This window comes from Centropristis striata, chromosome 19, assembly GCF_030273125.1.
Source record: "Centropristis striata isolate RG_2023a ecotype Rhode Island chromosome 19, C.striata_1.0, whole genome shotgun sequence".
Taxonomy (NCBI): Eukaryota; Metazoa; Chordata; class Actinopteri; order Perciformes; family Serranidae; genus Centropristis; species Centropristis striata.
In genome coordinates this window covers 33,057,953-33,085,867 of record NC_081535.1, presented here as the reverse complement: position 1 = coordinate 33,085,867, position 27,915 = coordinate 33,057,953, and the positions used below count along the sequence as shown (strand labels likewise).

The following is a 27,915-nucleotide window of genomic DNA, read 5'->3' as shown; positions in this document are numbered from 1 at the left end:
TTTCCCCCAGCAGGTAAACTCCACCATGGCGGCGAGAGGCCATGTGCAGGATCCTAACGACAGGAGGCTCAGACCCATTTACGGTGAGGACTCAATGGAGACTTTTATATTTAAGCCTGTTTGTGTGTTTGGGGGACATCCTTGTGTTGTGTCCCGGTTGATGTGTGTTAAAGCAGGAGGTGCTGGAGCCGCAGGGCCCAGCAGCTCCACCAGCTCCAGCCTCGGACTCTGCTGCCTTGCAGCGCCCAATGACAGTGCACCTTACCCGGCGAAACAACAAGCCGGGTCGGGCACGGCTGTCTGGATGAAAACCGTGTGTAGCTCCGTGTTAAACCTGAACTCATCCCATATTGTTTAAGCCCTGAAAGGTTTAGAAATGTTTGTCCTCCGGTTTCTCAAAGTCGAACTCCTTTTTTTTTTTTTTGCTAACGGTCGCTATTTGACAGCTAGCTAGCATGCTAATGTGTCAGCTAGCTAGCATGCTAATGTGTCAGCTAGCCAGGTAGCTCATAGACAAGCCCCAACTATGTATTTATTAAAAATAAAAGTTGGTTATTGTTTGCCTATTGTGTGCCTCATGCTGGGATATATGCATGTTATGATGAGCTGTCTGCCTCCAGTTTGAATTTGTACCTGTTTAGGTGTTAGCTTTAAGTGTTAGCTTCCAGTTAGCATCAGGTTCATAATAGTGTTAGGACAATGCTTGAAGCTAACTCCAGCTAGCCAGCTAGCACGGAGCTGTCACAGCCGATATATATATATAAGAAAGGTGTTTATATGTATACTGCCCTACAAAGTCTAACTGCAGTAACTACATTTTTGGTCAAAATTGAGTTATAACTAAAAATGAATTCCTTGATGTCTGTTTTATCTTGCAACAAAGTTTTAGATTTCAATTTTGTTTTATTTCAGAGAAATAATTATATAAAAACCACAAAATCCAACTCAGAACCAAGCAGTAATTGCACTTACCACAGTCTGCTTTGGATATATAAACTAATTTAAACATAAAAATAATAGAAATTATACGTTTATTTGAAAGGGAAATTATTATATAGATAGTGGTGAAGCAAAACAAAGTGAGATACAATTATATTACACACTTAAATACACTGATAACAAAATCAATTTGAAAATGTTTATTCACTGAAAACAAAATATAGAAGCTGAAAGAAGACGACAACATTGTAGTTACTGCACTCTGTTTCTATATTACTATTAGAACCTTTTACAGTGATGCAGTAACTACGTTTTGGGGTCAAAAGTCAAATAAATCATGATTTTGAGCATAAAAATTACATCAATACATGTAGAAATAAGTGTCATATCACTTTTCTACCCATTGGCTGGCCAGTTAGAACACGTTTAAAATCTTTAAAGCAGTTTTTCTCAGTTTTACCTTTTGCGTAGTTACTGCAATAAAACTTTGTAGGGCAGTATATATATCTATGGTCACAGCTCTAAACACGACTGATAAATAACGGATGTTTAGTGTGTTTTTAAAAATGAGCACAAGTTGAGGAAGTTGTCAACCTTTTTACTTGGATAAAAGTACTAATATCATACTAGAAATACTCAATTACAAGTAAAAGTCCCGCATTCAAAACCTTATTTGAGTAAAGTATGTATCAGGAAAATGTGCTTTTAGTATTCATTGTGCAGTAAAATGTTCCCTGTTGATGTTTTACTAGTATATGTGAGTTTTTTCGATGAGTATTAATATTGCATTGATGTGTATGTTGCATTTTACTGCTGTAGATGTTTAAGCTTGTGCTAATTTAAACTACTTAATATACTTTTGTGTAGTGTAATCTCCAGCAATGCATCACATTTGACTAAACCATGTGTTTGTAGTGTTTTCAGCTTTTAAGAATGACTTGTCAGCTGATCTGAGAGGCTTAATGTCCTTTAAATCTTTCAAAAGAATAAATTAAAGCCAAGAAACCTTGATAAATTAAACATAAAGGTCTAAAAACGTTTACAAATGAATGAAAAAAATAAAAACACAATGACCATAACACCTAACAAATAAATTAATATGTAAAGACAAACTACATATAGAAATTATTAAAAACATATTGTAAAACCTTTGAAAATATATTTAAGAAATGACCTAAAAACATTTTATAAATGAATTTACTGTCCTGTGAGAAACACATATCTCTAAAAAGAAAACAGCTGTTTTCAGCTTTGTGATGATGCATTTTCCTTGCTGATCCAAGAGGGTTTTAGGGAGTTTATTTTAGAAGGAGGGGAATTTTATAACCTAAAGGCATCATCCAGGTTATCACAAACATAAAAAAAAAACATATCTGGAGTTGCATGTTTTCCCTGGACAGGAAGAACATGGAAAATCTTAACAGTAGCAAAAAGCTGTCAGACAAATTTAGTGAATTTAGTTCAATATTTACTTCTGAGATGTAGTGGAGTAGAACTTGAGTAAATTCACTTAGTTACATTCAGGCTTATGAAGATACCAACAACAATTTAATGTCACAATATTATCCTGTTGATCATCAAAATATTCTTAAAACTCTCAAAGTGGCTCTAAAAATACTGTTATCACTTAAGCTATTTTAAGAAGCAAAGAAATATTTTTATTGAATGTTGGTCACGGAGATGGGAGTTTAAGTTTTGTTTATAATCCATAGTATTTCCATACATCTGATTTAACTTGCTCTAATTTAATAACAGGGCCTTTAACTGTGGTGAATGACAAAATAGCGTCTTCTCTTGTTGCAGTTAAAAATAAATCGGGAAATACATTTTTGATTCTACGTTAGTGAGATAGACTGCTATCCCGATAATGGAAATTCACGACGATCAACTTAATGTGAGTGTTTTTTATCGTGATCTGCAGTAGAATCATGTATCGTCCCATCCCTACTTGCATTACACCACTGGTAAGAACAACCTGTTTAGAAGTTGTTTTCTAGGTTCTAGTTAGGAAAAAAATATATTTGACAGACCTAAACTGAGATTGAACAGGTTTTGTTGTTACTTTGTCAAGTCATTTAGCTGCATTGAGGTTGTCCCTCTTCGGCTGCAGAGAAATTAAAATGCATTTTGCAACCCATAAATAAGTAAACTAGTCCCTCTGTCTTTGTCATCCAAGGCTTGAGCTTCAGGGCTGCTTAGTTTGGCAGCAGACCATGAATATATCAACCCCGGGGTCTAAACGTGATCAGTCCGTGTTCCTCGCATTTCTGCAGGCTTTCGTCAACTTTTTGTTCTACTGTGATGACAGTTCGTATGGAGAGAATAGACATGACATAATCACAGTGTGCTGTCTGGCAAGGTTAATTTTGGCACCCAGCTGTCCTGAAGAGGCTGAACGGAGGTGTGTGTGTGTGTGTGTGTGTGTGTGTGTGTGTGTGTGTGTGTGTGTGTGTGTGTGTGTGTGTGTGTGTGTGTGTGTGTGTGTGTGTGTGTGTGTGTGTGTGTGTGTGTGTGTGTGTGTGTGTGTGTGTGTGTGTGTGTGTGTGTGTGTGTGTGTGTGTGTGTGTGTGTGTGTGTGTGTGTGTGTGTGTGTGTGTGTGTGTGTGTGTGTGTGTGTGTGTGTGTGTGTACACATAACTTCAACATCTACAAAACATTCAGAAAGTTATGGTGACAGCTTCACTGAGGCTTCAGCTAACAAATGTTTTCATTATACATGAATCGCCTGATTAATTTGACAATAAACTAATTGTTTTGTCTAAATTAGAATTGTACTGATACAACTTTTTTAGTCACAATACCAATACCTGGGCTTTGGGTATCGGCTGATGTGGAATACTGGTCTGATTCCAGTCTTTGAATATAATTTGTCATCTTTAATGAGAGCGTATCGTGATGAAACCATATGTACATATCATGATCATCTAAATTGATAATAACTAAACTCCTAACCTCCTACCTATGGATTACTGTGACCCTACTTCGTAGTGTGTTTTTCTTTTTCTTTTTTTTTCTGAGACAAAGAGTTTGATTTCCCTCGGTGACCTGTATGTTCTGATTTATGTATGTTCTGATTTATGAGATTCATATGTCTTGATTGTTGGTGTAAGACACTGGAAAAATGTGAAAAATTAAAAATAAAGTTTTAAAAAATAAAAAAAATAAATTGATAATAACTAGTAGAGATGGGGGAGGGAGACGATACAGCATAGTATTGTGATATTTTGCATGGCAACATTATATCGATTCATGGCCACCAACTAATGATAGTTAGTGTTCCGATGGCAGTATTTTCGCTGTTTTTTTTTTTTTTTTCCAAGACCATATTAGGCCAACTTTTCGGAATATACTGGAGATACTGATATCCTATGAAACTAAAAGATCTAAGGAGCCATGAGCGTCAGGATATCGTGTCGGGAAGTTGTTAAATAACGCTGCAAAGTTAGGTTTTTTTATGTTGTCATTCAAAAAAATTCAGAGCAGTGAAGCTTAAAGTTGAGGAAAGTTTGAGAAAATGCTGCAATTGTTGTCGTCCATACATATTTGATATCAGTTAAGTTCAATTCGACTGAATATTTTGTCAGTCTGTGGGTCTTTGACTCATGTGGAAAAATAAAAAAGACTGAAGTGAGATGAATAGACTGAGAAGTTTCTCTTATTTGATGAAACAATTCTTCATTGACTTTAATTTTGTGAACACAAAATGCAGTTAAATTGCAATTTATTGTATCGCAATACTCACCATATCGCAAAATGCTTAAAATTGCAACAATATCGTATCGTGACACAAGTAATCGGATTAAATCGAATATTGCCGCCTCTGGTGATTCCCACCTCTAATAACAAGCACGTACTAACTCAAATTTCACAGAAAACATGTATTTTTCTCTATAATTTCACAATATATTTAATGGAATAGATAAGCCCCATTGTCACAAATGCCAGATAAAGCTAGTTCAGTCAGTGTCTAGTCTAAATGCTAAAATGTGTGAAATATGGACCAAAAGTTATCTAAAAGGTATGTGCTTGTTTTTTCTCACCAAAAGTTTAGATCCCCAAAAATGACAAGTTTACCAGTTCACAAAAGACAAAGAAAACGGCAAATCCTCACAATATGGCAGCTGGAACTATTTAATTTATTTATTTTTACTTTAAAAATGACTTAATTAATCACTTTTACAACCCAGCTTGCTAGAGGAAAGGAAACATCATAACTATATAAAAATAGTTTTAAATAGTAATACACACAGTTTTATGCCAATTGTATTCCAACTTTCACGTGCAATTAATTCAATTCGTATATTTTCAATCACCATTATTATTGTCATGACATTGTCCCCCTGTGTTTTTGCAGATTACCTTGATAATGGCAACAATAAAATGGCGATACAGCAGGCGGATAAACTGCTGAAGAAACACAAGGACCTGCACTGTGCCAAGGTGGGTAACTGAGGAGCAAATCTCACTCAAAGTGTGGAGTTTTCAACACTTTCTAACATGCTGACACAAGAAAATAATGATTTTCTTTATTGCTTGACTTATGTCAGTCCAAACCCTTCATGCGCATGTATATGTCCACACACTCATAAATACATGAACACACTCCTAAACAAACTCACATATTTTCTCTTTTATTTTGTTAACTTGCATGATTGATGTTGCTTGCCTTGTGATTGTTTTTTGATTCCCTGCCTGTTAAATTCCTTTTGTGGATTTCATAACTTTTGTATTTGTTGTGATTTTTTTATTTTTTTATTGAGGTGCAATTTTTTTTAATTTCACCTTAACATCTTGCTTCTCTGTTTTTCTGTTGCGTCTCTGGTCCTTGTTTTATTGTACAAAAATAAATTAACAATAACGGTAAGCGGGTGATTTGAGGACAGCATTCTTGTGTTGCTCTCAGACATTTCCCAGCCCATTTTAAGACCACAGAAGCCATTGTGAGAAAGTATAAAATGGGAAGTATTTTCTCTTTGTGAAAATCAGCAGAAAAAGAAAATATTGAAGATTTATAATGCTCTAAACAATTAGGTGTCCACACAACCAAATTCACACTTCAGATTTGGGTGCGATTATTGGAAAATCTCCTTCCAGACAAATTTGCTGTTGTGAACTGTATTTTCTGGGGACGTCGTGCTATTGACAAAATTGCCTTACTCTGTTATTTCTGTTCCTCCTCTATTCCCTCTGAAACTCCTTATTCTTCCCCGTCCTCCTCCTCCTCCTCTCAGGTCCTAAAGGCTATTGGCCTTCAGAGGACTGGAAAGCAGGATGAAGCTTTCTCTTTGGCGCAGGAAGTGGCCACTCTCGAGCCCACTGACGACAACTCACTACAAGCTCTGACTATTCTCTACCGGGAGATGCATCGCCGTGAGTACACATGTGCACATTAGGGCTGGCAATGAATATTCAAATTTTTGAATATATATTCAAATATATTTAAAAAATGGTGATTCAATTGTGAGAATTAATATTCTGTGACTGTGGAAAAAAACACATCAGCGGCTGCTTTGCGAGTGGGAACACTGCGTGATGTAGGCTATGTTCTAAAGGTGACTATATGGCGCTTTTTATCCAACACAATCGGGATCTAGTCTGTCCTTCGCCTTCAAAATAAAGTTTGAGAAATGTCAGCATGAAGCACAGCTGCAGACAGGTGTGCAGCTGACAGAAGTCCAGCTCACAGTTCCTCATTGCTCCCTGAGCAACCATCCGGTCCTCCCTGAGTCTCCTGGACATGTACTGTCATTTTCCTCTTTTGCTTCATACAATGCAGGTCCCCGCTGGTTTGATTATTTACTGTTTCAAGTGTAATTGTTTTGTCTAAATTAGGATTGTACTGATAGAACTTTTTTAGTCACAATACCAATACCTGGGCTTTGGGTATCAGCTGATGCGGAATACTGGTCTGATTCCAGTCTTTGAATATAATTTGTCATCTTTAATGAGAGCGTATCATGATGAAACCATATGTACATATCATGGACATCTAAATTGATAATAACTAGTAGAGATGGGGGAGACGATACAGCATAGTATTGTGATATTTTGCATGGCAACATTATATCTATTCATGGCCACCAACTAATGATAGTTAGTGTTCCGATGGCAGTATTTTAGCTGTTTTTTGTTCTTGAAGACTGTATTAGGCTAACTTTTAGGAATATACTGGAGATACGGAAAAGTTTGATAAAATGCTGCAGTTGTTGTCGTCCATACATATTTGATATCAGTTAAATTCAATTCGACTCATTTTCCTCTTTTGCTTCATACACTGCAGGTCCCCACTGGTTTGATTATTTACTGTTTCGAGTCAAAGAAAAGTTGTTGTTCCATTATTATCACAGCACAGCTCTCTGGGAGCGTTCAATAACAGAAACATGATATCAATATGTTTATTTAAATCAGTATCACTCTTTGAGTGAGCGAGAGGTCTCAGGTTTACTGTTAGTTAATTTACCTCCTATGTGTTGTTGTTTTTAGAGCGAATATTCAAACGTCATTTTGGAGCAGTTTTGACAGTGCACACACACATATGAGGGCTGTTAGTATTACCAGAGTACGTGCATGTTGAATTCTGTATGTGTTGTTACAGCGGAGTTGGTCACCAAGCTGTATGAAGCTGCAGTGAAGAAGGTTCCTCTCAGCGAGGAGTATCACTCTCACCTCTTTATGGCGTACGCTCGCGTGGGCGAGTACAAGAAGATGCAGCAGGTGAGAAGGCTCGCGTCCACACGCTGCATATAAACATGCAAACACACATGACTAACAGCTTTTGTGCTCCGTTGGTAATTTAAAAAGATGGACTTATAATCAGAATAATGAAGAGGATGTTGATGACTGCATCTTCGCCTTTTACAGGCAGGAATGGCCTTGTATAAAATTGTCCCCAAGAACCCGTATTACTTCTGGTCTGTCATGAGTCTGGTGATGCAGGTATGGATGGGGTTTTGGTTTTTTTTTACGACACAGAAGCTCAAATTCCTTAGATATTGGTATTATTGTGAAAGTAACGGTATTTGTTGTGTAGGCCATCTCAGCACAAGATGAAAAACTGGCCCAAACCATGTTTCTGCCTCTGGCAGAACGGATGGTGGAGAAAATGGTGAAGGAGGAGAAGATAGAGGCAGAAGCAGAGGTGAGTAAGGAGTCTGCATGACCTGAAAGATTATTTGATTTTAAAGGAATAGTTCACCCAAAAACAATACAACTTGTGTATAGTACTTGCCTCCAAAGGCTCTCTATAGTCCCAGGAAAAGTTTTTTTTAAATCAAATTAAGGCATTAAGGAGAGCAGAGCTTGGAGCACCAGGACTGTGTAATAATAAATAGAATAAACTGATTTCATATTTTATTTGGAACAATGGTTGCTTTAATTGGCCATGAAAATGTTTTTGAAAGAAGATCATTTTGCAGTCTTACTAATGTCGTTACATTTGGTTGGACTTTCACTCTTTATACAATTACGACATTTTTCCCTTTTTTTTTTTTTTTTTTTAGAAAATCTGTTTTTGAGGATAAACACTTTCAGACTAATCCTGTTGGGAAAGTTTCCCTGTTTGTCCAATGAGCTGAGTTATCCTGATTGAGACCTAGTAACAGAGAAATACCTCCATTAAAGCATCATATACATTTCCTGTTTCTGTTGCTTGTCTATCAGTCACATCCAGCAGTCATTCTGGGGAGTGTGACAGATGATTTGGTCCATCTTTGCAGATGTTGTGATGCTATTGACTTGTTTTCACTTATCAGGAATTAATTTAATGTCACATGAGCTGTCATGAAGTAATTTTGGATCAAATTCAGCTTTATGAACACTTTTAGGGCTGATTAAGTCTGAAAGACTTATTAGGTTATAAACAAACTGCAAGAAACGCGTACTTTGTACAGCTGTACATTCTTCGTTCCAAAACAATGTTTAATGTTGTGAAGCACAACACAGTCCTCAAATACAATTTGACTCCCACTAATTTCCACTAAAACATATTTTCTTGTATTCAGGCTGATGCACATCATTGAACCAGAGTTGCTGCTAAGCAATTTACTTGTTTTTGTGTTTGTGTGTGTGTGACTGTAGGTGCAGCTGTATTTTATGATCCTGGAGCGCCTGGGAAAGTGTGTGGAGGCTCTCGAGGTGATCCGGGGCCCACTTGGGGGTAGGTGTCTGTGTTTCTGTACTCAGAAAGCCTCAAAGACCATCACAATTATTATTCATAAAGACGATGCACATTAATCAACATCTCTGTAAGATGGCTTGTTTTCGGCTGCAGGCCTTCTGGCAAAATGTCTGAATGAATGAATGAATATTAAACACAAAACACCTCCTCACTTATATATTTGTGCCGCCTCCTACAGAGAAGCTGACCAGTGAGCTGCAGAGCAGAGAAAACAAGTGTATGATGCTCTACCAGAGACTACAGCGCTGGCCAGAGTGTAACTCCCTCGCCCACAAGCTGCTACTCAAAAAGTGAGTGTGTATATACATACATGCATACATAGAGTACTGGTCAAATGTTTTAGAACACACCAACTTTTCCAGAATTTAAATGAAAATGATGCAGTTTAATGTCTCAGTGTACTCTGAAATTAATGCACATTTGCAACATTTAAAATTCTTTATTGAGCATGATAGTGTTTTGAAAGTAAAAAAAAGATTCAAAATCACATTTTATGTTGGACTAAAGGACTAAAAAAAGACACAAAATGACAATAAAAAAGACACAAAATGACCAAAAAAGACACCAAAAGACACAAAATGACTTAAAAAAGACACAAAATGACAAAAAAAAGACACAAAATGACAAAAAAAGACACAAAATGACTAAAAAAAGACACAAAATGACAAAAAAAAAGACACCAAAAGACACAAAATGACTTAAAAAAGACACAAAATGACCAAAAAAGACACAAAATGACTTACAAAGACATGAAAAGAATTCAAAAATGGACAAAATATCCCAAGACTCCATAGAGTTAAGTTGTTAACCCATTTCTTGTTCCCTGAAAAAGGCCTACTTGTATAATTCTGAAATGTACATTATTTTTCAGTTTTGGTTAAGCTTACCTTTTTTTATTTACCTCTGGCAGTTCAACACTTACCTTTGTACCCTTTCAAGCTGTTCATTTGACTTGAACTGCTTGAATTTCAATAAAAAACTGGAAAAATTGGGGTGTTCTAAAACTTTTGACCGGTAGTGTATATACATGCATAAACACACATACTCCAGATGGGACATGAGTTACAAACCTGCGTGTTTCTGTCTGTAGTCCTGATGACTGGCAGTTCTATCCTTCCTACTTCGACTCTCTCTTCCACCTGATTGATCAGTCGTGGAGTCCTCCAGAAGAAGGAGAACAGTGAGTACAAAAGAACTTGTGTGCAGCTGTGTTTGTGTGTTAGAGCCCTACAGGTTTTTGGGGTTTCTTACATTTTCTTATTGAAAATTTTGACCAAAGCATGCACTGAGCAGCATATTGTGCAGAAAATTGAACCTGTATTTACTGTTTAAAACGCAACTCCCTCATGTTTCTCTCAAGAGACCTTCACCAGGCATTTCATACCTATCTATTATTAATACATTACTGTATAAAATATTAATGAGTGAACTTACCTTGTGTTGACAGTATGCCTGAGCAGATTTTTGTTTGCTTGGTTGTTTTGGAGCCTTTTCTTTATCTCCTACAGACCACTTGTTTAAAAACAAAGTACTACAACTAAAAATGTACTTGTGACTGGAAAAATTATTAATATTAATGTTGTTGTTTTTTATTATAATTGCCTCATAAGCAGGCAGGATATAGACAGAAACACATTATACAATAGGTATTTGGATAAGAAATGGTAATAATAAACTGTGAACCAAAAAAAAACTTTGTCTGGTAAATTCAATCAGTTAAAGTTTATATATATATATATATATATATATATATATATATATATATATATATATATATATATATATATATATATATATTTATATTTATATATATATATATATATATATATATATATATATTTATATATATATATATATATTTATATATATATATATATATTTATATATATATATAAATAAATAAATAAGGACAACTCACAGGAGAAACGGGTGCAAACCACGCTTCTGTTTATAACATTTTTTATATACTTTAGGTATTACAATAAAAACATAAACAAGTAAGGTACATTATAGAACATTCACAGTAAGACATCATCTTAAAATACATTTCTAAAACAGGACTTTACAATAAGTACTTTAACAAGGTCCAAAATAATTAGAAAGTGCTGCCCGTATAAGTATTAAAAGTCCAAAAGAGAGACGGCAGGAATCCTTAAAATGATATTGTCATCAGAAATGAAGGCAAACTGTTATGTAGCCTTCTCCTCCTCAAGAAATCCAACAAAACATCCACATATCTTGTCAAAGGTAGAATATTTGCACTAGATCAAAACCACACGTGCCTTTTACTGGGGATTTCCACCGGACGCGTTACAGCAGCAGCACGTCTCCACAGCGTTTTTGCTGCGTCTGTCAATTCACACCGGGCGCGTTACAGCAGCAGCACGTCAGCTTAGCGAGCCGGCCGTATACACGCGAGATATCGAGATCACGCGATAATTCTGACCATACGGGAGACCGCAAGATCCCGTGATAAACTCTAAACTCTATTTATACAGTCTATGGATAAACTGTGTATAAAGTAAACAACAACAACAAAAACCAACTTACTTTGCTTCTCTGAGGTGAAAGATCTGTTAATCTGACCATCTATCCTTATAAAAACAATATGTTATGTCATAAATGATTGTATGATGTTCCACTTCAACAATCAGTCTCTTGTCGTCCGTGTCGCTGATCCTCTGAGACCCTTTGATTGATTGATTGATTGATTGATTGATTGATTGATTGATTGATTGCTGATCTGGTGCCCCGGTCATAACATAATGTTGATGTGAAGTAGTTTTAGGCTGCATGAACTGCGTATTGTGTTTTATTTTGAAAGGGGCGGAAGTGTTTTACGCTGATTCTGAGTCGGACTTCCTGTCTGGTGCGATCTGCTCTGTTGAGATTCACGCGAGTTGGCAGCGTCTCGCGGAGAAATAGAAGTCCTACCTAATGCTCGCTAGAGACGCTGACGTGACGCTGCAGTAACGTTACGCTACGCGCCCGGTGGAAATGCTCTCATTGATTAGACTGTTACCTATTTGCAACGTCATACGCGACGCTGACGTTACGCTGCAGTAACGCGCCCGGTGGAAATCAGGCTTTATTTAAATCCAGTAACCTAGATGGTTTGTTGAGCCGGAGTCCTTTTTTTTTTTTTACTGACTGCATTGGTGAGTTTAGTGACACATGCTACTATATCAGTGAAGACTAGCAGGTTAAATCAGCTGTCCTACTAAAACCCTGCAGTTTTAAACACTTCTATTAGTTTATCTACAGTAAACTGTAATCTGAGGCTCTTCAGAGTCAGACATTTATCTTAAATCCATGATTTCCTGACCCAATATGTGGGTCTTGAGATGACACAAGTTGGAGATATCATCCTTCAACCAGACAACCTGAGTTTAGAACAATTATTCAACTTGCTGAGTCGTCCTTGAAACTCTTTTATTGCTGTTCTTCTAAACTTTGAAGGACGAGCAAGAAAAAGAGCCTTATTCTAGATAGATGTAATATTGTTCACCACTGATCTGTGTGTGTGTCTGTGTGTGACTGCAGCTGTTCGGAGGGTTTGGTACATCACACTGTGGCTGAGGTGGTGAGGTTCGTGGAGGAGAGGATTAAAGGAGAGGACGGCAAAGACTCTCGCTCGCTCAGAGGACCCTATTTAGCTCGTCTTGAATTAATACACAGACTGAGGGAACGAGGCTGTCCTGAAGAAAGCCTGCTAGGTAAAAACTCTTGCTTCTGCTCTGCTTGTGAGTCTCGCTCTTTGTCAGGTGCTTCAGTGTGACTTTATGTGGCTTTGAACAGGTGAGCCTTTAGAGCTCATGGTGCAGTTCTTTGGGAAGTTTGGAGACAAACCCTGCTGCATCACCGACCTAAAAATATACCTCCACCTGCTCGCTCCTGAACAACACGTGCAGGTAGGTTACAGCAGTGTTGTAGAGTTGTGAAGCGAAGAGTCGGGCTGTGAAACTCATTTCTCTCGTCGTCCTCTTAACTTTTTTTAGTTCATTAACCGTCTGAGTGAAGCGGTCCCACTCGGGGAGCAGGGAGACGAGGGGTTTGCTTTTCCAGAGGACACCAAAGCGCTGCAGAGGCATCTGTGTGTGTGTCAGCTGAGTCGAGCGCTCGGGCTGCATCACGCTCTCGACACGGACGGGAAGCTCCGGCTCATCACGGAGCTCAAAGCTCACTATCGTCACGGACTCAAGTTTGGTAAGAACATCGTCTTTATTCGCTCTTAAATCTCTCGGCACTGACATTTGTCTAAGGATAAATGTGTTTCCTGCCCAGTGACCAGAAAAATAGAAGCCCTTTTCATTACCACTTATGTTCTGGTAACAGCAGTGATTCATCATCATGGCACTTAATCAGTTCTTCCCTACAAATTGGCAGATTATACTGATTAAAGAAAAGCAAAAGTTAACATATTCCTCTTTCCTCTTTCTGATGTTTCAATGGATGTTAGTAAGCAGATATTTAGAGGAAGAGGGAAACAAAATAGTGAAAATCTGCTGAGTGTTTTCTCCTTATTTTTCTACTTTGATGTTTCCCATCGCTGCTTCCTCTTTCTTAGTTTTGCCCGCTCCCTTTTTGTCTTGTGTGTGATTGGAAAATCTGCTAAATAACCTAGTTTAAACATCAGTAAACCATTTAAAGAAAATCCTGCTTTTTTTATACTTGTGCTAAACACAATCACTGCTCGCTGATTGAATGTGCAGTGCTGCAAACTCTAAAGAACTAAAAAGAAAAGAACTAAACTCAGATCTATCAATCTCAAAATAAAAATAAAGGTTCTTGAAATGAGCTGCAGAGTCTTGTTTTTAAGAAGATCATGCTAAAATGTAGAGCAGGATTGATCTATCCACTGTGGTGGTCACTAACAAAAAATTTAACTGAACTATTCTTGGCAAAAAGAAGAGATTTACACCTTTGACAATAAACCAATCCTCCACGCAGCCAAATTCATGGCTGTGGAAATGTTCTTCCTGCAGTGATATATTTGCATATGGAAAGGAGCAGGTCACTGAACATATGGCAGCATTAACACTTGACGCAATATTTAAATAAACCTTGTTCAAAATGTTCTGCTGCTCAGATGTTGGTCAGCAGCCGGAGCAGCAGCATGCTTGTCAAACTTTGGAAATGTGGTGTATGTTTGTGTTAATCGCATCGTGGGGACAAAATCTGTTTTCACTTTGTCACATTAGAGGGCTTCACCTCCTGTTTGTGACAAAAACTTAGCAGTTTGCTGTAAGGTTAAGAGTTTGTGTCCGACATGTTGTGGTTATGGTAAGGTTACCTTGCTGGTTTCTTTTTTTTTGTAATTTACTTTTTATTGGTTTTTGAAATGAACAAACAAACAATCAACATGAAGGCCTATAGACAAATACAGAAAATATCAAAGAAAAAAGTAAAAGTGTACAAAAGGGGATTGGAAAACACCCAAAAATAAATGAATAAATAAAATTAAATAAAAATGGGAAAGGTACAAAGAAATGAGAGTATTCTGATCGTCCAGTCTGAGATTACCTGAAATCCGGTTTTATGGTAGAGACGTATGTAATCCATTTTTGCCAATTTTCAATAAATACCTCTTTTTGTGTTCTTAAATTGAAAGTAATTCTTTCCATAACAAAGATGTTGTACACAATATCAATCCATTCATTTGCACTAGGTGCCTCCCTCTTCAGACATTTCTTCCTTATTGATTTCTTACAGGCCACCAGTAATATTCTAAGTAAATATTTATCTTTATTCCTCCACTCCAGTTCCTCTAGATCCACTAAATATAACAAATTGAAACAAAGTTATTTTTGTTGAAAACACAGTCTACTTGCTGGTTTCTAGAGATATCATACGAGAATCGAGGCATCATGAGCACACCGTTTCTTCAGACCTATAATAATGTCTGTCTCCGCACCATAAGGACCAGTCTGAGTCCTGTGAGGAGCAACCAGCAGACGGTGACAGTTACAGACAGATGGTTCATCAAATCACCTGCCAAGTATTTTTTGAATGTGCCTACCTGCTTCCCAACAGTTCCCAATGACAGCTCCTTACAAACCATCTGGTGTTTCAGGTTCAGAGATGAGAATGAGCCTCCAGAAATCATGAATGTACAGTAAAATATAAGACAGAAACAAGAGTCAGGTAGTCGGTTTGATGGCAGTTTCAAGTTATTTTGTTGGAAATTAAATTCTGAGATCTCAGACTCCAACAATGCTCAAACAAAAGCATATAAAAAGAAAAAAACTTAGTAGTAAAAAAAAAAAAGAACCCAAGGTTTAAAATAACTTAAGAAGATGCTTAATAAAGGAATACAACATAACATTAAAATGTTATTACATATAACATTAAAAGAAACAAACATAAATAAAATAAAATGGGAAAAGTAGAATAGCTCAATACACTGCAGCTGCCTTCATTACCATCTTTTTTTCCAAATTCTGATTTTAAACATGAAAACACAAGTGTATTTTTAATTTTAAGTTGTAAACATGATTAGATAATAATTAACTCTATTTCACCAAGATTGATTAGGGCTATGTATCATACTTAAGTTATGCTTTGAATATTATTCAGGTCCCAAAAATTTGTTGAGGTAATAAGATCTGATTTTTGTTATTGTGCCCCACATACTTGGAAAATGTTTGACACTTCAAGTAGATGCCTCGTTAAAACTGCTTAGAAAGTTCGTTAATATTGACAATTCTAAAGTTAACTTGCTAATCTTATTTACATAACTTTTGTTTTTGTATAATTGATAAAGCCACATATTCTGCTTCTATTTCTATTTGATTTTAGTTGTTTATACATTTTATGTATTTACCTTGGCACCTTTGAAATCAGAGTTCTCCCCTAATGTGTTTACCAAGGGTTTAAATAAATGTAATAAAAAGAATCAAATGACTACAGTTGTCATTGAAGGCTGGTTCCTATATTTAAGTAAACATTTTGCAGATATTTTTTAGGTTAAGTTCTTCTGCAACAACACTGAAACTCCCTCTGGTATCATTTTGAAACTAGATCAAAAACTATGTGTAGTATTGATGTTTTCCTGTGAATGTTTGCTGTCCTAGCGTGTCCTGATTGTTTGATATCTGTGTTGAACAGGAATGAACGCTCTGAAGACGGAGCTGCAGTTCTCCGATATGTATTGTCTCATGGCAGCTCATGTATTCATCGACTTATGGAAGGAGACGGGTGAGTTTTTCTCTTTCTCTTCTTCTATACCAGGGGTGTCAAACTCAAATACACAATGGGCCAAAATTTAAAACTTGAATAAAATCGCGGGCCAACATTGAACAAATAAACCTTTTAATATATACCAAACATGTTTTGCTTTAACATTAAATATGGAACCAGCAACGCTTATAAACATACAATATATAACTAAATAGTGCAGACATGCAAAATCAAATTTCAAATAAAAAACACATCAGTGTCATTAATTTATTAAATAAAAATGTAATAAAAATCCTATGCCTCTTTTCTATTTGCATCCTTCTGATTTAAATATCAAAATAAACTTTTTCAACAGGTTAATACATTTAAAAATAAAATAACAATAATAAATCAATCAAGTAGCAAGAAAAAGTGCATAAAGAAAAGGTAAAACCTATTGCTTTTTGGGAAGGGGTAGCTGGGAGACAGCTCTAGCTTGAGGTTGCTATGACGACTTTCACAGAGGAGCGTTTCTGGGTCCTGTCCTGATTGACGCGCCAAAACAACAGCAGAGCATTGTGGGATTTGTAGTAATAGCGGTAAATGCGCCGTATAATACCGGCGGGTCAGCTTTTATAGTACAATAATAAGATAATAATTTAAAATTACACTGGGGCCAGAGTTTGACACCCCTGTTCTAGATCTTCTCTCTCTCTTGTTTGGGTGATGCCGTCTCTAAGGTTGTTTCTCTTTGGCTGCAGGGGATGAGAACATGGTGTGGCAGAGTCTGGGGGTCCTTCAGGAAGGTCTGTCTCACAGTCCCTCCAACGCCCAGTTCAAGCTGCTGCTGCTGCTCGTCTTCTGTCACCTGGGAGCCTTCGAGCCTGTAGTGGACCTCTACTCCAGCCTGGACGCCAAGCATGTACAGCACGACACCATAGGGTCAGTACAAACACAGTTACCTTTTTACTTCAGAGTACGACAATGATCTAGTCATGAAGCTTCTCACACTGACTCTCAGCAGGAGAGGGACAACTCACACATCATAGTCTAGACGGATTTCAGAATAAAGGCCTCCTATAAGAAGTGAGGAGCATTTATGGGTACAAGTCAGGAACCGGCCTACTTTACATATCTCAAGGGTGCTGAGTCAAAAAAAAATGGTTCCCAAACGAAATTTTGAGTTTTTGACCTTCTAATTTGTATATCAAATGGCCACCAAATTGCCCATCTTGCGCATTCAGTCATTGGACCATTTCCCCTTAGTTTTTTTGTTAGTAGGCAATCAAAAATGAGGAAATTAAGTTTCTGGATCTATAGTCTAGGGTCAGAGCAAGGATATAGTGGAGGCTCAGTGCCTTTTTTATGCATATATATATATATATATGCAAAATACCAACTGGAACATTTAAAAGTAATATTGATTGAATATTTATGTCGGCCTTAAAAAATGACACAAATAATGCTTAATTTCACCTTAAAAGTTGATATTTTACATACATACATAAAAAAGACACTGAGCCTCCACTATATCCTTGCTCTGACCCTAGACTATAGATCTAGAAACTTAATTTCCTCATCTTTGATTGCCTACTTACAAAAAAACTAAGGGTTCAATGACTGAATGTGCAAGATGGGCAATTTGGTGGCCATTTGATATACAAATTAGAAGGTCAAAAACTCAAAATTTCGCTTGGGAACCATTTTTTTTTTTTGATTCAGCACCCTTGAAATAAGTAAAGTAGGCCAGTTCCTGACTTGTACCCATAAATGCTCCTCACTTTCACTTTTTGGACAATTCTGTCTAGACTATTATTATGATGATTTACATGTTGGAGTACAAGATAAGGGTACCATTTTAAAATGAGCAGGGGGGAAAAGTATTATTTGTAGATGTTATATGCGTAGGCAATAACTATAGGTTACTAAACTATCTGTGTTATTTATGCGATAGTAATTAACCCTCTTAAATCCCTTTTTTTTTTTTTTTTGCTCCTGTCCCCTGTGGTCTCATTTTGGACTGCAATATTAACATCCTGCATCTCTATGGAATCTGCACAAACCTGCCTAGAAGTAGAGAGAACTAAAAATATATTTTGTGCAGAATGATACTTAATAATCCCAAAAATCTTAAGAAAACAAGTTGCTTCGATAATTTATTTTACAAAAATTTGGAAATACAGGGTGTTTGTCTCCTTTTTTTCTTTTTTTTCACGTGCCCACAAGTGTTACAAATATTTGGAAAAAAGGGAGCTCCATGCTTTACACAGAGCAGAGAGGAGAGACAGTAAATGTTGTGAAAATGTAAATAGTTAAAAATGTAAACAGCCTGCAGTTCAGTTTATGTTTCACAGGTCTCAGCCAAGTCATTCATAACTTCACAATGTCTCAACGTTTTTAACAGGTTAATTTTTGGCACCATTTTAAATGAAACAAAGTGATTTTGCTGAAATATGACTGTTAAGAACGTTATTGAAATACTTTTACTTCTAGCCCTTTCAGTAAAGTTAAAAAATGGCAGCTCAGACTGATTTCCTTCTGTGAGACACTAGAAAAATATGAGCCGAGACCACTGTTTGAGTGAAAAATTTGTTTTTTTTTCCTCTCCAGGTTTCTGTTAACACGTTATGCTGAGTCATTGGGTCAGTTCGCTGCAGCCTCCCAGTCCTGTAATTTCTCCCTCAGGTTTTTCCACTCTAACCAGAAAGATGTAAGTCCTGCCCACAGTGTCATTTCATTTCTGACACTTTTAAAACCTGTGGTCACATGTTCTGATCTTGTTCACTTCATTCTTTAATGCATCTCTCCTTCCCTCTTCACCTCCAACCAGACCTCAGAGTATATCATCCAGGCTTATAAATATGGAGCATTTGAGAAAATCCCAGAGTTCATTGCTCTAAGGAACAGGTTGAACCAATCGCTGCACTTCGCCCAGGTCCGCACGGAGAGGATGCTGCTCGACCTGTTCCTCGAGGCTGATATGTGAGAATATTCTCCAAAATATTATGGAAGTATAGTGACTTGTGCTGGTGGAGTTTTTCATTTAATTTATGTTTTTTTTTATTTTCAAATTGCAGTGTGTTGAGTCTGGAGGAGAGTGTGAAGGCCATGTCTTTGTCTCCAGAGGAGGACGACATCCCCTGGGACAATATGAGGGACAACAGAGACCTCACTGTTTTTACCAGCTGGGACCCAAAAGAGAGGTATGGCATTATTTTCATGATGTTTTAAGAATTATTTGGATCGCTTTTCTTTGCTCAAGGACATTTTTTTTTACAAATCTTAAACCTTCATGAATAAAATATGAATTATAGAAAGAATATTTTTGCGCGAGTCGTCTCGGAAAAATTGTCTGCATACTGGCTCTAGTTCTATGATACATCCATGGGTGTGGCAGGTGAATTTACAAAAAAAATGCCCCTTTTTTGGAGCCACTAAACCTGCACAAACAAGACAAAAAAAGCTGTATAATTCTAAAGCAATTGCAAAGGTTTAAACCAGACCTGGGCACTGGGCAACATTAGCACTTGCTAACAACACTTTTACTATAGTTAAGACAACAAATATAGCCACTAATATATATGACAGAAGAAAATAAACTTTAACAAACCTTGTTTCCTGTCAGTCAGCCACTATAGAAGCCTTTTTGATACTTTATATCAACTTTATGAATTACTACGCACTCGTTATTATTTACCGTTCATTTTTTTATTTAACCGTTCTACCGGTTATTTCCTGTCACTACCTTTCAAAATGAAAGCATCCGTTTCACACTGGACGGCACTTTTTCAAAATAAAAGCACCTCAACGTTTTTAAACACCTTGAAAATGTACAAACATGAAAAACAAGCTATATAATACAAAAACACAAATAGGAAGCTTGCTAAAGGACATTTACAGTTGTGTTTAAAATAAATGGACTAGTGATATAGTGATTGGAGTATTTGCTACTTTTTACTGCTATATTTGATTTACTCCACATTAACAGTCTTATCATAACATGTGTTCCTATCAGTAGCAGCTCAAAACCAGATAATTTACTGTATTTTATAAAGCGATTACATTAATATTGAGCAGAATTTAGTTCAGAGTTTTGGTCCGACCCCTGCAACCTTCGTGGTATTGGTCATGAGGCACCTTGGGAAAATGAAATGCCCACCCCTGGTTTAAATGCACTGTGCTCTGAAACAAATGGTGTCTGAGCACTTCTCTGCTATTTGCACATATTGAAATGGGTAATATGCTCACATTTACACAATTACAGTGACATTATTAGATTCTTAGAGAGAGTTGGTGTTAACTGAAGTGTAACAGTACTGACAGACTTGGATAATAAATCCCAAATATGCTTTCTGTCACGTTTAAATGATTTTCCTGAAGTTTTGGGGAAGGTCGTCATCACCTCCTGTGCTTCTCCTCCGTCCACAGACAGCTTACTGACGAGCATCAGCGTCGTTCTCTAGAGGAAGAGTCGGTCTGGCTGAGGTTACGCTCTCTAACGCTTCGCCTCCTCGCCTCTCTGGCCGCGCTGGGACACACGCCGTCGCAGCAGAACTCTGAGATGGCCAACGAGAACGGCGTGGGAGACAAGACGTCGATCCTCAGCAGCCTGCTCTCACAGCTCAACCAGACGCTGCAGACCGCCGCTCAGATAGCAGAGAAACACATACAGGTAGGTTTAACACCAACACCAGCCATCAACAACATCCAGCTCATACATAAAAACCCAAGGAAAAAAAAAAAAAACAGGAAAGAGAGAAAGAAAATCACAGGATGTGAGACAACTGTTACTCTTCACACATTCGCAGGGTTTTGCCCAATTTTGAAATCAGGACAGAAACAGTTGCTAGATGTTATGAAACGTTCTGGTGGAGCCTGATACATATTGATGAGAGATGAACCAGAGAACCAGACCATCTGCCAAGACTTTTGTGATATTTGTGAGTCGAGTTCCTCTTCCTGTTGCAGCTCAGTGTGATCTCAGGAAAGAGATGCAGCTGCATGAGGCGCTGGTGTTAAATGGTTACACCCTTTTGCACTTCTCACTGTTCAGGTCTTCATCTGTCTATCTGTTCCACAGATGGAGGAAATATTTATTAGTGAAACCTCTAAGTCAGGGGTGTCAAACTCAAATACACAATGGGCCAAAATGTAAAACTTGAATAAAATCGCAGGCCAACATTGAACAAATAAACCTTTTAATATATACCAAACATGTTTTGCTTTAACATTAAATATGGAACCAGCAACGCTTATAAACATACAATATATAACTAAATAGTGCAGACATGCAAAATCAAATTTCAAATAAAAAAAAAAGATCAATGTCAATGAAATAAAGGCAAAATTTATTATGACCACTTTGAATCTCGCACCCAACACATAGCCCATTACAAAAAAACTAAAACTAATAAAAACTAAACTAAAACTAAGCATTTTCAAAAAATAAAAACTAAACTAAAACTAGAAAACTCACTCTAAAAACAAACTAAAACCAACTGAATTTGAAAACAAAAATTCACAACAAAATTAAAACTAAAATTAATAAATAATCCAAAACTATTATAACCTTGGTACAGTGCTGTAAAAACTTTTTGTCTATTTGTGCAGTATCCATTCCTGGGCCCCCCCTCCACCCGGCTGGCTGCAGCTCTGTCCAGCGGGAGCTGTCAGTGCCAGGCTGCAGCCCTCCAGCTGTCTGTGCAGCTCCAGGAGCTGGAGACTGTCGGACTGGGTGAGAAGAGAAGACTGTAACATGAAGCAGATCGATACTTCCCTAATGCATTTATTCTCACCGCTCCTCTTTCTTTTCACCTCTTTAGATGAGTCGTCTGAGCTTCAAACCCAGATCTGTAACAGTTTCAAATCATTAGTAGTTCAGCTTCAAGGTGAGTGAGCAGCTGGATTTTTATCTCACATTATACTCCACAAGTTATTCAGTTTCTCATATTTGTGTTAATTTATTTCTTTGCGCAGAAATTCTGAATAAATGCAAAGGGGATTTATTGGAAATGAAAGAGGGCAAATTAAAAACCAGACCCTCCTTATTAGAAAACCTAATCTTCTTTGTTGAGGTGAGACATCTCTTATCTGCTTCCACACAGACACACTGTGATGGTTCTGATGTGTTGAAGGTGTAAAATGATATTTTTATTATTCTGCACAGACGGTCTGCATAGTCTTTTGGATGGCTAGTCACTGTGCCAAGATCCTCCGACCACTCAAGACCAGTCTACAGAAGAAAAAGAAAAAGAAAAAGGACGCAAACACAGCTCTGGTACAGCTCACCCTTTAGTCCTCCTCATGAGCTTCTCTGTCAGAAACACAGTATTCTGTAGCTTACCCACTGATAACTTGTGTGTCCTGCAGCCAGCGGTGGTGTGTGGGTTCCAGGAGCTGACGGGGAGCTTGCAGGACCTGCTTACCCAGGCTTTGGAGTTTATAAAGGGGCAAGAAACTGGCATCACGGCCTTTAAACTGGCCGGTTTAAGCTTGGAAGGAAACACACAGGTGAGTGTCCAGACCACTGATGGAAATTCATTATTTTTTTTATAATTCAAAGTTTTATTATCTTTTCATTTTTACAACATACAAACGAACATCAAACAAACCAGACATGATGGAGGTCATAAAAAAACAAAAAAAACAAACAAACAATGATAATAGTAAATAAATAAAATACAAAATCTGAAAATAAATTAACACAAGAAACATTGAACAACACTGAAAATAATAAAAAAAAAGACAGGCAAGTGAGCAGGCAAGGCAGGCAAATCAACAAATCTGCCTACCAAAACTATCCCATTTTTCTTTTATCATATCATTTTCACAATTTAATCTCCCCAACATCTTCTCACATGCCACAGTCTCCATCATCTGTGTTTTCCACAGACTCAGTGTGGGAGCTTGGGGTTCCTTCCAACACCTCAGAATAGTCCTTGCACATGTTATTAGGCCAGTTTTTAATACTCTAAAATTGTATTTGTTCAACATGGGTACCATTATTAATTAAACCCATTCTATTAAGTCTTGATGGGGTAAAATAATATCTATGAATTATTTTATACTGAATGAATTTGCCTCTGGCTTCTCTTAAAATTCATTATATTTCTTTCACCAGTCGGCTGGGTGGATTTTAAATTCTTCCAGACCAAAAAGTGTGTAATGAACAACTAATGAAATTAAAGAATTAGTTTAATATTTCTTTACTTGGTCTCCCTCACACTACACACCCATTCCCTCTCCTGTTTCAGAATCCCTCTGAATCAAAATCTAAATCAGATTAATCACAAAATGTCATTGTATCATCCTCTGCTGTTGTCCTGGTGGACGTAACCAAATTTCACAAGCACAATACCGCCTGCAAAGTTGTAGCTGTACACTGTTAGCAACAGGTGCTGAGGTTAGCAAGAGCACATTCGACCTCCATAAAAAACCAACCGAGAGTCTGAATCCTTATCCACGCTGTTTTCAGTCAGCCTTCTTGATCTTAACGTTGTTTACCTGTGAGCCAATGTGGAATTTGCTATTTGCTCTTTGCTATTTGTTCTTACGCGCTTTTCTAGTCTTTGCAACCTCTCAAAGCACTTTAACTCCAGACATAAGGTTCCAGTATCTTGGCCAAAAATATCTTCTATATCTATTATCTTCTGCAGTACAGGCCAAAAGTTTGGACACACCTTCTCATTCAATGCGTTTCCTTTATTTTCATGACTATTTACATTGTAGATTCATCAGAACTATTAATGAACACATGTGGAATTATGTACTTAACAAAAAAGTGTGAAATAACTGAAAACATGTCTTATATTCTAGTAAGCAAAGGGTGGCTACTTTGAGGAATCTAAAATACAAGACATGTTTTCAGTTATTTCACACTTTTTTTGTTAAGTACATAATTCCATATGTGTTCATTCATAGTTTTGATGCATTCAGTGCGAATCTACAATGTAAATAGTCATGAAAATAAAGAAAAACGCATTGAATGAGAAGGTGTGTCCAAACTTTTGGCCTGTACTGTATATCTATATCTATTGGACCACTCTAGCCACTGAGCCAAAGCCACCCTTGTTTAGACATCTGCATATAAATGCTGAATCTGTAATATTTTGATCTTGGAAGCGTTGCTGGTAGTCTCGTTTGAGCAGCCTTTGGTTGATGCACTTCAACAGTAAGAAATGTTTTATCTGGCTTCCCATTTTCTCATGCACGATCAGCTGATCTGCTGCCTGTTTCTTGTGTGTGTTGCAGGAGGAAGAGTCGTTTACGAAGACTGCTATGGACAAGGTGCAGAGCAGCTACCTGCGCTCACTACAGGAGGTGGGAGATCTGCTCAAGAAGAGAGCGGAAACTATAAAGAACCTCAAGATCTGAACACCATCACCACACACCCCAAATAAAGATGACTATCCCCCCACCAGCTGACCTACGACTCCTCCCACCCACCCACCCGAGCACACAGTCGTCTCTGACCTCCTTCCTCTTCCTGCATTTTTCTCAACTCAGCGTTCGTGAGCTCTCAGTCTGGATTTTTCCTTTTTTCTTTAAAACAAACACACACACACACATACAAACACAACTCTGGAACATTTGCAACTCTTATAGCACACGAGCTTGTAAGTAAACTCATGAATTTATACAGCAGCTATATGTGAAAATGAGGGGGAAAACTACCTTTAAAAAGAAACATAGAGCAAATTAGGAAAAATGAATAAGCAGTTTTAGATAAACTAATCTAATAAATTATTGTACATAGTAAAGAGCAACTACCACAACTCTCCTTGACTAAATGAGAATATAAGACACAATAAACCACTATTCTGTTTGTCACTTAGGTTTCCTCTTTTTACTCCTCACTTTGTTTTCTGGTGAGAACAAAAAACACAGACACACACACTCACACACACACACTGGGACTGTTAACACTAAGGAGGAAAGCTATTTCAATGTGCTGCTTTTTCAGCTGTTTCTCTCCGTCAAGAGCAAGCAGGCACAATTTTTGCATTGAACTGAAGCGCTCTACGGACACCTGGCCCCCCGCGGACCGAAGTTCCCCCATTCAAGAATCCTTTCATCACCGTCTTTTCTTCTTCTCCTCCTTTTTTTTTTTCTTGCTTTGTGTATGTTGTGTGTCGCTTTAAAAGTGGAACCACCTCTGTAGTTGCAGTATTATAAAGAGCAGTGGTGGGATGAGTTAAAGGACATTTTTAAAAAGACTGAATTGTCTGCCGCTATCGTTTCTTTTTCTTTTTTTTTTAAATTCTGTTTAGAAGTGGTGCTTGTAAACATGTCGACTGTGGAATCGGGTTGTTCCAGCACACGTATACAAACCTAAAAAACAGGCGTGGATCAAATAACCTGAAGCCTATGGAAGCCCATTACTGCCAGTGAAAAAGAAAGTAGCGAAACTTTCTCAAGATAATTACTTCTAAGACAATAATGAGTATCTAGAATTAATGACTTTGCATCTCAATTGAATAAGTTACTGCAAGTATCTAAAAATAATGAAATACTTTCTTAAAATTTAGCATCTCAATGAGTTTGTGTCTCAAAATTATGACCTAGTATCTTGATATAATGGCTTGGAATTGCAAAGTAATGTCAGTATCTTAAAATGAAGTGTTAAAATCTAGTCAGACTGACAGAGTTGTAATTTTCATGCCCAGGATGTCATGTCATGTGTGCACCCATGGGTGTTTTTGCTCTTGAAATGAGCTAGAATCAGGTGCATTGTTATCTTGAGGCAGCAGAAAGTGATTTACCCCAAAATCCTGAACTAAAGTCAGTGGTGCAGTATTTTCCTGTTGTCGTGCGCTCACTGTGTGAATCTGAATTGACTTTGTGGATGTGTAGAAGAACCCAGAAAGTTAATTTACATTCAGTCCTGAACAAAAACTGACGGCGTGTCTGGAGATTTAAAATAATCAGTGAGTCATAAAGGTTTTTTGCTGCAGTTTCATGAGCTAGAGTCCGACCCGAACCTGCTCTAAAAAGAAGAAATAAACCGCCCCAGTCTGGCCCCAACTGACTTCTGTCGGACCAAGTGAACACCCAGCCAAGGACCACATCCTTTTCCATCCATCCTTTTTAGCGCACCAGGCTGCAACAGAGATCTGTAATCTCCAGTTAGATCTTTTAGAGACTAGTCGGCTGTACCTGTGCAATCATGTGGTTCCTGTCAAAATCACTCCTGAGCTGAGCTTTCACTTCATGCAAGAGCAGATCTGTTTCCTCAGCAGAAAACCACTCGCTTCTTCAGATTATAGAAAAAGCAACTCCTGGCTTTATAAGAGAATGGGAGATTACACTCCCAAATTCAATTTGTGCTTTACTTTGTGCCAAAATTCAGGCTGTTAAACTAGCAAAAGTGAGCTGGACGCCCTAAATGCAGTTGTGATTTACACCATGCACGACAGATCATAGAAAAGGTGTCCAACAATTTAATATTTTGAAATAATTAACAGAATTTTCTCGTTATTTTTGACATAACTAGGTCATTTCCAGCTAAGTAAGTCATTAGTTTGCAAATGTTTGCCAGGACAATGACTTGCAGGATTTTTTTTCATCAAACGGGCAGAAATGGTCTTCCATAGAAACCTTTAAGACTGGATTGATTATAATTATTTAAGACCATGTGTGATTATCTTATCAACAGAAATGTTCACCATGAACAATTTGTTTTCTACTTGAATCATCAACCATGTATCACTGCAGGCTCAAAGTGAGGTAAAATTCATCCGTATGCACAGGGGAAAATACTGATAACCTTTTTCATGGGTAAATAAGTACTGTATGTAGTGACAACATTACAAATACAAGTGCAGAGATTAATATAAATTGCTAGAATGCATGTTTTTGGCTTACAGTGTTCTAGTTTAATCCAGAGCAGAACAGCAACAGAATATTTGTCCACTTTGACAGATCAGAGGCTATTTTCTCTGTAGAATAATCTATTCTGGGTTTTCCCTTCGGTCAGCTCAAACCCACAAGAGTTTGTTTCATAGACAAACATTGGACCTAATTGTAAATAAAAAGTTGAGGCAGCCTTTTCAGAGTAAAGTGTGGAAAGATATTAGTGTGTTTTTTTTTAATCAGCTGCAGTAGATACCATGAGACTTGTCCTGTGAGACTTTTTGTCATTCCCACCACTTCTTCTTCCTCCGGCGAACCAAAACAATTTCATCAGCTTCAGCATCTTTTCAGAAAAAAAACCCCCAAGCATCTTTTATTATTCTACATAACCAATGAGAGAGAAAGGCAGGCATAGTTTACAAATAAGCACTGATGGACGACTGCAGGAAGTTTTACTATTATATTAAGAATTTGGCCGAGCAAATGTGAAAGAGTAAATGCTGAATCCTCCCCATCCTGTTAGTCTTGTATACACATCTGCTAATAAATGCCTTTTTTCCCTTCTTTTCTTTTTTTAATGAAACAATCGAGGCCCATGTGTCTGAATGGATCCGTGGCTGCAGAGAAGATGTTTGTGATCTGACCACATGTTGTTTGTTGAGGTTCAGAATAATGGTTGACAATCTGGAGTGTCATCTCACCACCCTCTTTTGTTAGAAAATGGAAAACAGAAACACTGGAATGTCAAAGCTTTTTTAAATAAAAAAAGTAAATGTGAGAATTTGGTTGTG

The 27,915-nt window shown here is 37.4% G+C and overlaps 1 protein-coding gene across 2 annotated transcripts; it reads left to right on the top strand.

The window, feature by feature from the left end:
• On the top strand, window positions 1–27,909 carry naa25 (N-alpha-acetyltransferase 25, NatB auxiliary subunit). 2 transcript variants are annotated; one of them, XM_059357975.1, is made up of 24 exons: window positions 1–83; window positions 5,294–5,379; window positions 6,171–6,309; window positions 7,535–7,653; window positions 7,801–7,875; window positions 7,970–8,077; window positions 9,016–9,094; window positions 9,294–9,405; window positions 10,206–10,295; window positions 12,659–12,831; window positions 12,914–13,026; window positions 13,114–13,321; window positions 16,223–16,312; window positions 17,035–17,215; window positions 18,884–18,983; window positions 19,104–19,255; window positions 19,351–19,476; window positions 20,702–20,945; window positions 21,884–22,007; window positions 22,096–22,161; window positions 22,250–22,347; window positions 22,440–22,550; window positions 22,643–22,783; window positions 24,524–27,909. In XM_059357975.1, the coding sequence occupies exons 1-24, from the start codon at window positions 26–28 to the stop codon at window positions 24,644–24,646; spliced, it is 2,916 nt and encodes a 971-aa protein (XP_059213958.1). In that variant the 5' UTR covers window positions 1–25; the 3' UTR covers window positions 24,647–27,909. The 2 variants fall into 2 exon arrangements, with proteins under 2 accessions (XP_059213958.1, XP_059213959.1); XM_059357976.1 differs by lacking the exons at window positions 1–83; window positions 5,294–5,379; window positions 6,171–6,309 and having other exon boundaries at window positions 7,538–7,653; window positions 7,741–7,875.
• Window positions 27,910–27,915: the final 6 nt, after the last annotated feature.